A 14,317-nucleotide genomic window follows, 5' to 3' on the forward strand; every position below is an offset into this window, starting at 1 on the left:
AGAGAGAGAGAGAGAGAGAGAGAGAGAGAGAGAGAGAGAGAGAGAGAGAGAGAGAGAGAGAGAGAGAGAGAGAGAGAGAGAGTAGAAGAATCTTTATCAAATAACAAAATTTATTAAAGGACACACATTTTCATGTGCTGCAGTTCACTTTATTAGATGCATAAATTGGCTAGACAGAAGTAGGATTTAAATTGGGAAGAGATTGAGGAGAAGATGGGGTAAAAAGGAGAAGACAGATTAGTTATGTAGCTACAGGTTAGGTGCAAAATAAATTACAAGTACTTTATCAATTAATAAGTGCAATATATTAAAAACAGAGTGTGTTTCTTGAAATCTTCTGATATCAACTGTATCCTTTTGAAGGTTATGAGTTCAACAATTTCTTACTCAAAAGAACTATTAAAGTTAAACTTTTCCAGAATAGTCAGTGTGAGAAGCTATGCAAATGAAATGTTCTTATATCACTTCTGTCTTGAAATATTACTTTGAAATAACAATTGCAAGAATCAGCATTATTGGTTTTAATATTTCTACTACTTTTAAGACTACAAGAATTAATATTATTGGTATTAAGGGAAATATTACTATTAAAGTTTAATGGTCCCCTACTATTAACTTTTTATGCCCCTGCAATGGTTCCCTGCTATTAATTTGTTTAATATCTCATTATTCCTCTTTGTCCACAGTTGAAGTTGGCCTCCTGACTTTCACAGCTATTGATCTATCCTAGCAAGTATGACTAATGATTGATCCTGACATAATTCATTACAATTGCTTTTATTTCCCTATATAACTCCCTTCTTTCTCAAGGTCCTAGACAATGCACCTTTCACCTGATTATTCCTGAGACAATAGATCAAGGGGTTAAGCAAAGGGGCAACAGCCGAGTAGAACAATGTCATCACTTTAATATTCTCAGTACGATTTTTTTCAGTGTGCCCAATGTACATTGTGGCCAAAGAACCATAAAAAATGGTCACCACAGCTAAGTGAGAAGACACTGTTTGGAAGCCCTTTTTTCCAGTGTTTTCACCAGACTTTTTTTGCCAAGGTGAAAATAATCCCCACATAGGAGATCATAATGAAAAGGAAAGTGCCCAGAATTAAGGTAGAACTGGTGACATAGCAGAAAAGAGAGAGAGATTCTGGAGGATGACAAGCTAGGGCTAGAAGTCCTGCAGAGTCACAGATATAGTGATCAATAGAGTTAGGACCACAAAAGGACAACCTGGAGATCAAGGATGCAGGGGCAATGTAGCAGAGAAAGCCAATAATCCAACAAAGAGTCACCAAGACGAAACAGAACTTTTTAGACATAATTTGTGTGTACCGTAGTGGACAGCAGATGGCCAAGTACCGATCCAAGGCCATGGCTGAGAGGAAGAGGCCTTCTGTGGTGCCAAGGGAGAAGAAGACATAAAATTGGATGAAGCAGGCATGGAAAGAGATGACCCCACCTGGGAAGAACAGGTCAAAGAGCATCCTTGGCACTGTAGCACTTACATAACAGACCTCCAGCCAGGAAAAGTTGCTCAGCAAAATGTACATGGGAAGACGAGACAACTGAGCATCTTCAGATACTACCAAGATGATGACCAGATTTTCAACCAAAGTGAAGATGTAGACCACTGTGAATGAGATGAGAAGCAGCAGACGTCCTTGTTGTCCAACTCTGAAGCCAAGCAGAATGAATTCCTGCAGTGTTGACGCATTAAACTGTTCCATCTAGAGCACAGTTCCCAGAGTAACAGTTGATCCAAAGTTTCCTATTTGAGCCTCAGAATTGATGCAACTTTTTTTGAAATGGTATGAATTAGAGAGAGCAGGCAACAGGATTTGGAAATAGCAGCCAAAAGAAGTCTGTTCTATTGTAGAGTTGTTGGATCATGATGCAATACATTTATCTATTAGTCATTTAGATTGTAATAAGTTGGATACCTATTAAAAGATATAAGTTGATTTCAGTCTTATCTGCTCTGCTTCTTTTTGCTACGTATCTGTCATTCACTCATCTCCTCCCCCCCTCCCCCCATCTTCACACTGAGGTTTTTTAAAAAGTTAATATTCTGTGATTTTGTGTATACATTCTTATCTGAGAAAATATATGTTTCAGAATTAATTCTGGTGCAGAATTCTTTAAAAATCCAAGCAAATTCTAGCGGTCAGCTGCCACAGATATTCTATAAGAAATTGACCAAAGTGATCCTCATTTCTTCTCCCCACCAAGCCACTACTTTTAACAATTTAATCAACAAGACTCATTCCTTTAATAAATCTGCATTTTCCAGAAACCATCCAGGGCCGCCCAGACCAATCTTAGTAAATCTTATTTATCTTCTGAGATTACATTATCCTATTTTGGTTTGTTAAGAAATCTTTATTTACCATAGCAGTGCAGGATGAGCAGCTACAACCAGACAAGGACATGGCAGGATGTCTGGTGCTCAGAGTTTCACTTGCTGGTGAAGGGACAAAGGATTTAAGTTTGATTATATGCTTCATACTGAACTTAAACCAGAAATTTCAGAAAGGTTGCTACACATTTCATCCAACAAAGAAAAGCTTCTTGGGAACTGCTCTACTGAGAATAGATTTAATTCCATGAAAATAAAATTTCCTATGAGAATGGATAAATCAAGAGAGGACATGTTTCTCAAGAGTATTCAATGTGAAGACTCAATATATAAAAGTTGAAGCTAGCAAGGTGAAGACCAGTGATTCTCAGAAAGCGACACACACACACAAGAACACACAAAACTCTTTTTTTTCCAGCAAACTAGAAAACAAGGGCAGTTGCAACCATAACACTGGCTCATCTCACCAAGGAGAAGGTCCACATGAAGTGGGATTCTAATGCCCCTAAATCAGGGATAGGCAAAATTGGTTCTTTTATGACTCGTGGACTTCAACTCCCAGAATTCCTGAGCCAGCATGGCTGGCTCAGGAATTCTGGGAGTTGAAGTCCACGAGTCATAAAAGAGCCAAGGTTGCCTACCCCTGCCCTAAATGTTCCTTTTATTGAAACAGCCCTTCTCAGCTCATCTCCAATATCCAAATCCAGCATACTCCTTTGTTATACAGGCTGAATTGCTGAATTCATCTTGGAAGCTGTATTTTTATGGTCAACCTTTGAAGGCAGTCTTCTCACCGTGCATTCAGCAACTCCTTTCCATCAGGCTCAGTAAGATGTTCTTGAGAACATAACCCGATATCCAGCTGACATTTTTGAGTATTTAAAATGTCCATCTCTTTCTCTGTGATTTTAAGGGCTTTGCATTAGAACAGGTTTCAAAGTCAAGGTGATTTCCTCTTGCCACTAATAAATAAACTTACAGTACTAGATTGTTACATCTTGAAACGTAAATGTTGGAATAGAGCTTTGTTGAAATTTATTATTGATTTCCCTATGTCAGTGATAGCGAACCTTTTAGAGACCGAGTGCCCAAACTGCAACCCAAAATCCACTTATTTATCGCCAGGTGCCAGGAGGACGTGGCCCACTGGGTGGGCGTGGTTGTGGTCATGGCACACTGGGTGGGTGTGGCCAAGGTGGACGTGGTCACCTCGATGTTGCTTGTGGGGAGGGATGCCTGTGGGGGCCGGGTAGGGTTGAGGGAGATCCAGGGGGTCTCTGGCAGGTGGGACGGTGGCAGGAGGCTCATCCTGTGGGGTGAGGTGAGGCAAGGCAAGGCAGGGAAGGGGTGCTATTGCCGCAGGGCAAGGCGAGGCAGGGGCCGGGGCGGCTGCTGCCTGACACCATCAGCCCCTGCACACAGAGGCCAGTGAGCACATGGGGGCCAACAGTGTCCGTCAGCAACCACAGCCTGCCAGGCCCTCAACTGGCGCACTCTGGGGCTCCACAGTCTGCCGCCAGCAGTTCAGAAAAGCTGCCTCTGAACTGGACGGATGGCCGACAGTTGAGGAAGCGATGCAGTGGGTCATGCCCGGGAAAAGGAGAGCATCCGAGGCCAGGAGGGATGGGACGTGGGGGGAGGAAACCAGTCGTGCTGGAATGCATCCGGCCATGTGGAACCTCGCCAAGTTAGCAGGTGGTTGGTTGAAGAGGAACGGTTGCCATCTCCGGGGCATGGTGCACGTGCCCACAGAGAGGGCTCTGAGTGCCACCTCTGGCACGCGTGCCATAGGTTCGCCACCACTGCCCTATGTCAAAGGCTTAGTTTACCATCTGATTTCTTTTCTTGTGGCTTCCTCTATATTCTTGGGATAATTTATTCAACACATTACCTGAAACAAAACTTTCCCAATCATATCTTGTTTGACAGAGGCCCACAGTTCACAATGCTCTGTTAGGAAGGTATGTTTTAATTACTGAACATAATCACCAATCCTTTCTCTGAAATATTGAATATACAAATGAAACTGGCTGTTAACCTTTCTACATTGGATTTACAATATATATATATATATATTTAATATTGTTTGAGCGGCTTGATGATCTAGTGGTGAAGACTCTTTCCTCTCACTCGGAACATTGAGAATTCAATCCCAGGTAGCAGAAGATGTTTCTTTCCTAAGGTGCAAAGAAAAAAATCTGCTGTGAACTCCTCCCAGGCATCAGGAAGGGCATCTGGTCAGTAAATGCTCAGCTCCATCCAGTTGACCTGACCCTACCCCAAATTAAGGGATTACAGGGTCATAAAAAGGGAGTTTTTTATTTGTTCATATTATCAGTGATTTTGTGAGAAGAGGTGAAGAGAAAATGAAAATAAACCAAGTGTTTGGACAATATTTGAAAGGATTAACGATTTCCATTGTTAAGAGCAAGGAGAGGGAATACAAAGTTAGTTTATTTAATCATGATCAAAATAGATAATGTGATTTCTGGAAATTTTTAATGGATTAATTTCTGACCAGGACTAAATGATGATATTTTAAAATTTTGTTTAAAGGTAAGAATTATATAGGAAACCGCTCATTTGCTGTATATTAAATTTGTTTAAGGTTAGAACAGTTGTGCTGTTATCTCTGGTAACTGTTATTGGATTTTTAAAGATTAGATTTGAACGATGAGATTTGGGGGATTTGTCTAATGATGGAAAATGAGATATAAATGTTAAAAGAATTAAATAATTAATAATTTAATAATAATAAATAATTAAATAATTAAAGTAGCTTTATTAGATTGAGTTTATAAAACATTATCATTTTTGATAACCCTTAATAGCAATAGCAATAGCACTTAGATTTATATACCGCTTCACAGTGCTTTACAGCCCTCTCTAAGCGGTTTACAGAGTCAGCGTATTGCCCCCATCATTTTACTGGTGTTAGAAGGATGGAAGGATGAGTCAACCTTGAGCTGTAGGGATCGAACCCCTAGCAGTCAGCAGAATTAGCCTGCAATACTCTATTCTAACCACTGCGCCACCACAGCTCGTCATGCTCACTCTTTTGCTGACTGAGATGGAGGATGAGAGTTTAAAGATACGTTTATTAAAAAATGAGGTGAGATATGAAGTGAAGAGATTGTTTTATTTTAAGAGATGGTGATAAGTTGTTTATGCTTGCTGGGATGAAGGTGGAAGTTACATCTTTCTCTTTCAAAAAGTTCTCTTTTTTCTTTGCACTTATACTTTATATTACTTGCATCTATACAACATATTCTTTAATAAAATTATTAATAAAAAGTCACAGTGATCAGAGGCAGCATTCTACAAAAGGAAAAGTCTGCTGTATCTTTCCTAGAACAGACCAAGCTTGGCCAAAATATTTCACACAACTACGGCACAAAGAAATGGCCAACAATCCTGACACCTATAGATCTTTTATTTGCCTTCCCACATCATTTTAATTATTTGCAGGAATCCTCGAAAACTTACTATATTCTCATTTGAAAGAAAATTCACTTTCCCTCATTGAACAAAAAGAACTTAATGTAATAACTACAGATGGAGTATATTTGGATTCTGACACTTAACACAAATCCATGTAGCACAAAAAACAACATTATCCTTAAAATCTCCAAGAAAAGAAAAGGCAACCTGTTATGGCTTGGATTTGCTGTAAAAAGGCATTTGAAAAGGCATTTGATTCTCATCCTCATAGATGGATCAGGAGAGGCTTAGTAAAAACATTCAAAACTACTTAATTGTTGATAAATGCATGGAAAACAAATCTGATATAGCTAATAATGATGGGATCATCAAGGCCAAAATTAGAAAAAGAATATTCTAATGTCACCTTTACTATGGATTTCAGCAACTCTCAAATCAACTCTCAAGTCAAAGTCATTTGGTAAATATGCGTGACCTAAAATTATTGAAAAACCAGATGCAGAACTTAGATATTTATTCAACACTGCTCTTGAGGAGAAAGGCATGTAATTCAATCTCAACAAATGTTCATCTTTGATAAAGGAGGCAAATGTGTTGGTGAAGATGGATTGAAGGCCAAGGGCAGAATATACTGTATAGGAAATACTTAGGAACAATGGAAGCTTGGGATTTATTGGATTGCAAACTATTTTGCCCAGGCAGGTCATGAGGGAGACCCTCCCAAGAGAAACCAACCTTGCCACCTAGCTATGGCACTCTTTTTGGAGCTCCAAAGCATCCAGTGACTAACATAAGATCAAGTCTCTGACCTGGGCAACAGCAATGTCTGTTTTTAATCCTCAATCCAGGATTAGAATAAATGAAGATTCTGATAACTGGTTTTCCATGCAATGAAGCAAGATCCTACATATCTTGAAAAGTATCCACAGATTACTTGGGCATCTATTATTATTTTATCCTAGCAGATGCACATTTTTCTGTAACATTTCAAATGTGACTGCCTCCTCTACAACAGGGCTTTTCAACCAGTGGTACGGGTACCACCTGTGCTACATTGACACCTGGCAGGTGGTACGTGACCATCCTAGAAAAGTGGTAGCGGGAGAGGGGAATGAGCTGAACCGGTGGCAGCACCGCACAAGCCTGAGCGAGAGATGGCTGGAGCTGCAGGGCTGTCAGGGCTCAGCGGAAGCGCCAGGATCAGCGCCAGCTGGATCTCGGTGCTGATCCTGGTGCTTCTGCTGAGCCCAGAAGAAGCGCTGATCAGCTGGAATGTTGCAGCATCTCCAGGGTCTTGTGATTTACATTCAGATGCTTGGCAACTGATTCATATTTATGATGGTCACAATGTCCCAGGGTCTTGTGAAGTGACCAAAACCTGATGCAACCACTCAGCAGACGGGGGAAATAAAAACCAAACACCTCCATCCCACTCACGCTGCCAATCCTCAACAGAAATGCTCACAACAATAAAACCTCGGACAGGAGGAAGAGCGCCGCCGGGTGGGCAGACAGGTGTCTTGCTTGGCTGTGCCTTGAGGGGCACTTTTTTCAGTGCCATTGTAACTTCGAACAATCACTAAGCGAACTGTTGTAAGTCGAGGACTATCTGTACTTTATCACTTTTTTCCTTTTTTTTTTTTTGGTCATCAAGTTTTTGACACCTTACTAGGCGACTAGTGGTACTCGGATATTGCCATATCCTAAAAGTGGTACAATGGGTGAAAAGGCTGAAAAGCCCTGCTCTACAACATATTCTCTCCACTAGTTTGCTCAGAAAAGTCGACCATTAGATGCTATTGACCATTGTCAAAGATGCTATTTCAAAAGGCAACTATTTTTCTTAAGGAAGACGTTTCGCTTCTCATCCAAGAAGCTTTTTCAGATCACCGAAGAGACTTTTTGGATGAGAAGCGAAACTCTTCCTCAAGGAAAAAACAAAGTCCAGTTGCCTTTTGAAAAAGCACTTTTGGGACAACCATGACATAGCTGACTGAAATCTCCATAGACATTTGACAAAAGGATTGATTATCTGAAAGAATTGACTTCATTCTACTATTAGAAAACATAGCATCTTTCCATTTAAATAACAATCCCAAAGAACCCCGAAGAAACACTCTTTGGGGTTTATGGATAATGATCTCTGTTCTTGAGAGACACAATCCCCAAAGGCACCCAATGCTTAACACCAGCCTTCAAGGTTTGTAAATTACAGCACATCCTTCTCCCTGCTCAGTCCCTGACTATGAATTTTAAGCATCACTGTAAGAATGGATGACAGCTTTTTCTCATTCCCTAATCCTAACACATTTCAACATCCTTTCTGTTGGAGGGAGTAACCCTGAGGTAAAGCATGAACTATTCTTATAAAATAAGGAGTTACTTTGTGAGGAAGGACCATGGAGAAATTAATTTGATCAGCTATCACCTTCTTAAGAAAGAAGAGATTTGGTTGGTCAGGAAGATGGTATGAGAACAATATATATGACTAACAACAATAAGCCATGGCTGTGGTTTTTAAACTTCATTTCAAATTGTAATACAGTCAGACAAATATATGGGTTACCTGCTTTCACTGATAACAGTTAATAAATATCCATCTCTGTTTATTATCTCTTCCACTTTGCATATATATCTCAGCACAAAATAGTGTTTATTTTCTGAGTCCTTCTTGCAGTCAGATTTTAAACGAAGGATTCATCCAAACTATTTAGTAACAGAATATTTGATGCATCTTCTGCTTTCTCCTCTCTGAACATCCCCCTTAAGAAAAATTTGAGAAAAATATAATTGAATAACGAACACCTATTTCAATGCAATTAAGCATCCTTTCAAGGATAAAGGTGTGCCTAATGAGGAAGAGAGAGAGAGTTTGGTGTAGTGATTTGGTGTAGTATCAGACCAGAAACCAGGTGACTGTGAGTTCTAGTCCTGCCTTAAGTACAAAGCCAGCTTGGTGACCTTGTGCCAGTCACTCTCTCTCAGCCCTAGGAAGGAGGCAATAGCAAACCACTTCTGAAAAAAGAAAACCTTGCCAAATTAATTGCAGGGACATATCCAGGCAGTCGACAAGATTCAGACATTCAAATGGAAGGGGGGGGGGGAATGAGGAAGCAGTTTTGCCTGAGTACCAGAGGAAACAATACTATATTTAATGGATTAAAGATTTAATTCTGATACAAGGGACGTTCCTACATTCCGGTGAAACACAGTGGAGAAGTTCAGAAATATTTCCAAAAATTGTCTTGTCTCGTGAAATTCTATCATATTTGAGAATTTCATAGATGTTTTCTTGTACTTTGTACAAGAGGGAGCTGTAATTGCAGTGCAGCTTTTGGAAAGAAGGAGTTAGAGGAAATTCCCATCAATGTTTTATCCTGCCTTCTATAGCTACAGAGAGTGCCACTTCATGGGAAGCAGTGAGCGATAAGTCCTTAATGCTAGCCAGATCTATGTCAAAAAGAACAGTCAGGCCAATGTCTCCTTTACTCATTTTACCGTTTCTCTAGAAGGCAGTGAGCCATTATGTTACAAACTTCATGGTCTCCAGACGTTGTGTTCGTATACATCTGAAATGAACTCATTAAATGAGCGTGATATAAATAAAAATCCTTCCTTCCTTCCTTCCTTCCTTCCTTCCTTCCTTCCTTCCTTCCTTCCTTCCTTCCTTCCTTCCTCTTCCCCCCCTCTGATTTTTAGTATGCAAAGATGTAACCCAGTGATGAACATGGGGAGTGTTGTTTAGCTTCTTGTTTTGGAAGGGAAGTCCAAAATAGTGCAAGAAGATATTTAAATGAATTTAGAGAATATGGTTAAGGATGGAAATTATCTTAACTTATTCCAGATGGTATCATCCAACTGGACTTCGGTTGAGGAATTCGTGTTGCTGGGATTCGGAATTGGACCACACAGCAGATTGCTGCTCCTCATCTTTTTCGCTATTCTCTATGGGCTCACCTTGGTTGAGAATATCACCATTATTATCTTGGTGCTTCTGGACACCCACCTGGGCCAGCTACCTATGTACATCCTGCTGAGCAATTTCTCCTGGTTAGAAATGTGCTATGTCTCCACAACGGTGCCTCGCATGCTCTTTGATTTAGCGGTCCCTGGTGGCATCATCTCCTTCAATGAGTGTTTCATCCAGTTCTACATCTTCTTCTCCCTTGGCTGCACCGAATGTTTTTTCCTCTCAACAATGGCTTTGGATCGGTATGTGGCCATCTGCCGCCCTCTGCACTACTCACACATTATGTCTCACAGCTTCTGCTACCTTATGGTGGCTCTTTGTTGGATTGTTGGCTTTCTGTGGTATCTTGTTCCAGCAAAGTTGATCTCTAAGTTGTCCTTTTGTGCTGCCAACGTCATTGACCACTTCTTGTGTGATCCTGGTCCAATCCTATCCTTGGCCTGCCCTCCACTTGGAAAAGCTCCCATTTTCAGCCAGATTTGTCTCAATGGTCTCCTCATAGGCAATATCTCCTTTGTTGTGGTCTCCTACAGCACTGTGATTTTCACTCTAGCGAAGACCTCCGACAGTCTTAGGAAAGGCTTTTCTACCATCTCTTTCCATTTAATTGTGGTCTCACTTTTCTATGGCTCAGTGGCGGCGATGTATTTATTACCAGGTGGGGAAAGTCAATTAGGAGTCACAAAGGCTGTGACCCTCTTCTATACCGCCATTACACCCTTTCTCAATCCTTTGATCTACTGTCTGAGGAACAATCAAGTGAAGGAAGCCCTTGGCAGGTTGCTAACAAGAAAGGTGAGACTGATATGGAAGAAGTAATTGTTTGTTTACACAAAAAAGATACAGTACAAGGAAAATCAAACCAAAAGCTACAGAAAATGCAAACCAAAAAGCATGCTTCTTTAAATAATGTTCATGTCATCTTGAAATTTTCAATGTCCAGCCTCCTCTTTATTTCCAAAAAATGTCCCTGGGCCCCACCTCATCCTCATCATAGCCATATAAAATATGGCAATGCTTCATCTTAGATCCTGTGAAGCCGCACACACTTGGACAAAATTAAGAGGAAAAAAAGAACATAGATTTTAGTAGAGTGGGGTAAATTCAGAGTGTTGATAACTGCAAGAGAAATTTCCCAGCCTCATTTACAGTGAGTTAATTAAGGAAGAGTCCCTTATAGCAGACATGTCAAACTTGTGATGTCACGTGACGTCGCGCAACGTATTGGAGCTTTTCCGCCGTTGCCGGCAATGGGGTGGGCGTGGCTCCGGTATGATGAAACCGGCCCATGGGCCAGCAGTTTGTCACCCCTGCCTTATAGTGATTTGAATTCTTCCCAGATTTCTTTCCATTTTTATGTGATAAGATGCTGTCTCCTGATTTGTCAGCAATGCCTTGGTTGTTTATGTTTACAATTCCTTCTCTAGCTTCTTCAAAATCTCTTATGGGTTGTCTATTCTTCAATATTTTTAATGACTTAAAGAGGTTGGGAAAGGCTGTTCAGATTTGTAAATGAGACAAATTGGAATGGAATAACTAACTTCCTAGAAGACAGAAATAAATTTCAGAAGAATCTTGACAAGGCTGGAGATTACTCTCTGGGTAAATACCACATGAAATAGGTGGTCCATCAAATAACCTAGCTGTATGTCGTGTGTGGCTTTACAGGTGATAACCTGCACCTTGAATTTCACCTGGAAGCATACCATCAACCGGTGCAGTTCACAAAGAAGGAAAGCAACATGCTCACCATTTCCATTGCATTCTGGATCAGCTGAAGCTTCCGAGTAGTCTTCAAGGGCAGATCTATCTAGAGTGCATTGCAGTAATCAAACTGCAAGGTGACTCAGACAAGAGTGACCATCTGAATGGCTTTCTAATACAGGACAGGGTACAAATGGTGCACAAGAAGCTGTGCAAATAACAAGCAAACCTCCAGATTGGGACCTACTTTTTGAATATGGATGTGCAATCCAAGATTAAAGGTGGAAAACCCATGATCTGGGGGGGGGGGACATAAAATCCACAGCCAGTCAGTACGATTAACTCAAAGTCTGCTTCTCCCCATCCAGATTGGCACAACTTTTAGACACTGGGATAAGACCTCAACCTGGCCAGCTTGGGGTCAAGAGTTTTAAATGGGTATCATCAGTATATCAATAATATTGTCCCCTAAGCTAGCAGATGACCTAATGCTATGGTTTCATGTAAATATTAAACTGGGGTGGGGAGAGGAATGAGCTTCTGACACCTCACAAAGGAGGTGTTTGTGTTTGTTTCCTATCAACAAAACATATTTTTAAATATCCCGAAACAAAGTTTAATGCTTGTCAGATATCTGAATCTGGGAACTAAAGGCTTACAAAATCTCAAACATTTGAGATAAGGGGATATTGTATATTGTTAGTTGTTATACAAGAAGAAATTATAGGTAATAAAAATGGTCTCCAGGGAGGTGGGTGCGCTGTAATATTTGTATTTTTATATTGTTTTTTATTTAGACTTATATGTATTATGTTTGCATTATTTGTATTTGAATAAAATTATTTAAAAAATTTAAAAAATCTCAAACATTTGTCAGATGAACCTATAACTTTCTCATATGCTTCAGAAAACGACAATAAAATATTCTCCAATGAAATGTAGCAGATTTTATTTTGAAATAATTTTAATAGGGTTGCATAGTAAGGTCTTTTAAGAACAAACTCAACCCATAGTGTTAAAATATTCAAGGATTCTGTCTGAATGTACTGGAATTGTGGACAAAACAAAGTCTTTGGCTATCTCTTCTCTTTTTATCATGTATTTGATGAAAAAATATTAATTTGAATTTGGGATTTATGAATTTTCAATTTAGGATCACACAGGGATTTTGAATAAAAAAGAATATAAAATACTTTCTTCTTGACTTTTCACATAGGTGTGTGCGTGGTGTGTATAAAAGCACTTCTCAAATGAATTAATGGTGGTAGTCTAAGAATCTAATTACACAAAATATAATGGCTAATATATGCCCAAAATAGTGGGAGTTGCTTAGAAAAATTTATTAACAGGAGTAAAGAACATCAATGCAAATATTTAAAATGATTTTATGACATAACCCCAATATTCCTATCAAAATTCATTTCTTACTCAGGAAAAATAGGATGAGAACAGGAACCTTCCTGTGAATTGTACACCTGGGGAAGCATTTAAATGCTTTCACATCTTCAGATAGCATTTTCTAGAGGTCTTCACATGCTAACTTTTAATTAAAAGAGGATCATCATTCTTTGGGGTAGGCATCTGAAGAATATTGATTTACTTCTGATTTTGGATAGCTGGAAACAAAAAGAAATAAGGAGATCCTTACATAGTGACCCAAACTGTCAAAAGAAATGATTTCTCATTCCTTTCTCTGAATAACATTAGTTTTTTTTTCTGTGAAGTACAATATTGTATTTATTTTCACCGAAAAAGCCCCATTAAACTAGGATCCCCATTTCCAGTCTGATTAATTTGGAGGTATTATAATGCTACTTGTCCCCTCTCTGTGACAGGTTAGAGGGGCAGGGGCTTAAAAACAGGCTTTTACTGGGGAGACCCCAATCATTTCAGAGTAACTGACAAGTTGGACTATATATGGAACCCCATGTATAGAATTCCAGGCAAATATAAAGTGATTGCTAATTCAAAGAGTTTGAGGGCAAACTCTTCAAAGAGTTTGCTTTAGAGCAGGGGTGTCAAACTGCCAGCCCACGGGCCGGATGCATCAACAGGAAACCGCGCCCACCCCATTGCCGGCAATGGGGAAAAAGCTCTGATACGTCGTGCGACGTCATGTGACGTTGCAAGTTTGGCATGTCGGTTTTAGAGCAACGGTGCAGGATCCAATCTCGTGCTGGAGCCCATCCTCCAGGAACTTCTCTCTACCTGCCTAGAGAGAAATGTTCTGAGGATGGGCTCCAGCAGGAGTCCCAAAGCTTGGAAGACAAAATCTCTGGTCCCGGTGACCAACCCAGATAGGATCCTGCAACATTATCCTGAGACGCATTATATTCACCTTTATTTGTAGAGCAGCGGTCCTCAACCTTTCCAGCTGGGCAATGGGAGGGGGCTGTGTAAGTGACAGGCACACGTATGCATGCAGAGTTCCATTTGTACAAGTGTCACGCGCATGTGTGCACCCTCCACTTGAGTGACTTGAGCTTCATGTACAAGTAATAATAATAATAATAATAATGATAACGTTGGAAGGGATCTTGGAGGTCATCTAGTCCAACCCCCTGCTCAGGCAGGAAACCCTATACCATTTCGGACAAATGGCAGTTTCTTCTTAAAAACTTCCAGTGTTGGCACATTCACCGCTTCTGGAGGCAGGTTGTTCCACTGGTTAATTGTTCTAACTGTCAGGAAGTTTCTCCTTAGTTCTAGGTTGCTTCTCTCCTTGATTAGTTTCCACCTGTTGCTTCTTGTCCTGCCTTCAGGCGCCTTGGAAAATAGCTTGACTCCCTCTTCTTTGTGGAACCCCCGAGATATTGAAACACTGCTATCATGTCCCCCCTCGTCCTTC

At 40.2% G+C, this 14,317-nt stretch overlaps 1 protein-coding gene and 1 pseudogene across 1 annotated transcript; one reads left to right on the plus strand and one right to left on the minus strand.

Moving 5' to 3' along the window:
* Positions 1 to 785: 785 nt before the first annotated feature.
* On the minus strand, positions 786 to 1,725 carry LOC107292872 (annotated as a pseudogene).
* Positions 1,726 to 9,639: 7,914 nt separating this feature from the next.
* Positions 9,640 to 10,584, plus strand: LOC107292873 (olfactory receptor 11G2-like). Its single transcript, XM_029285242.1, has one exon. The coding sequence runs from the start codon at positions 9,640 to 9,642 to the stop codon at positions 10,582 to 10,584; it is 945 nt and encodes a 314-aa protein (XP_029141075.1).
* Positions 10,585 to 14,317: the final 3,733 nt, after the last annotated feature.

The sequence above is a fragment of the Protobothrops mucrosquamatus genome, unplaced genomic scaffold (assembly GCF_001527695.2).
Source record: "Protobothrops mucrosquamatus isolate PMUCROS unplaced genomic scaffold, P.Mucros_1.0 scaffold1441, whole genome shotgun sequence".
NCBI classification, from domain to species: domain Eukaryota; kingdom Metazoa; phylum Chordata; class Lepidosauria; order Squamata; family Viperidae; genus Protobothrops; species Protobothrops mucrosquamatus.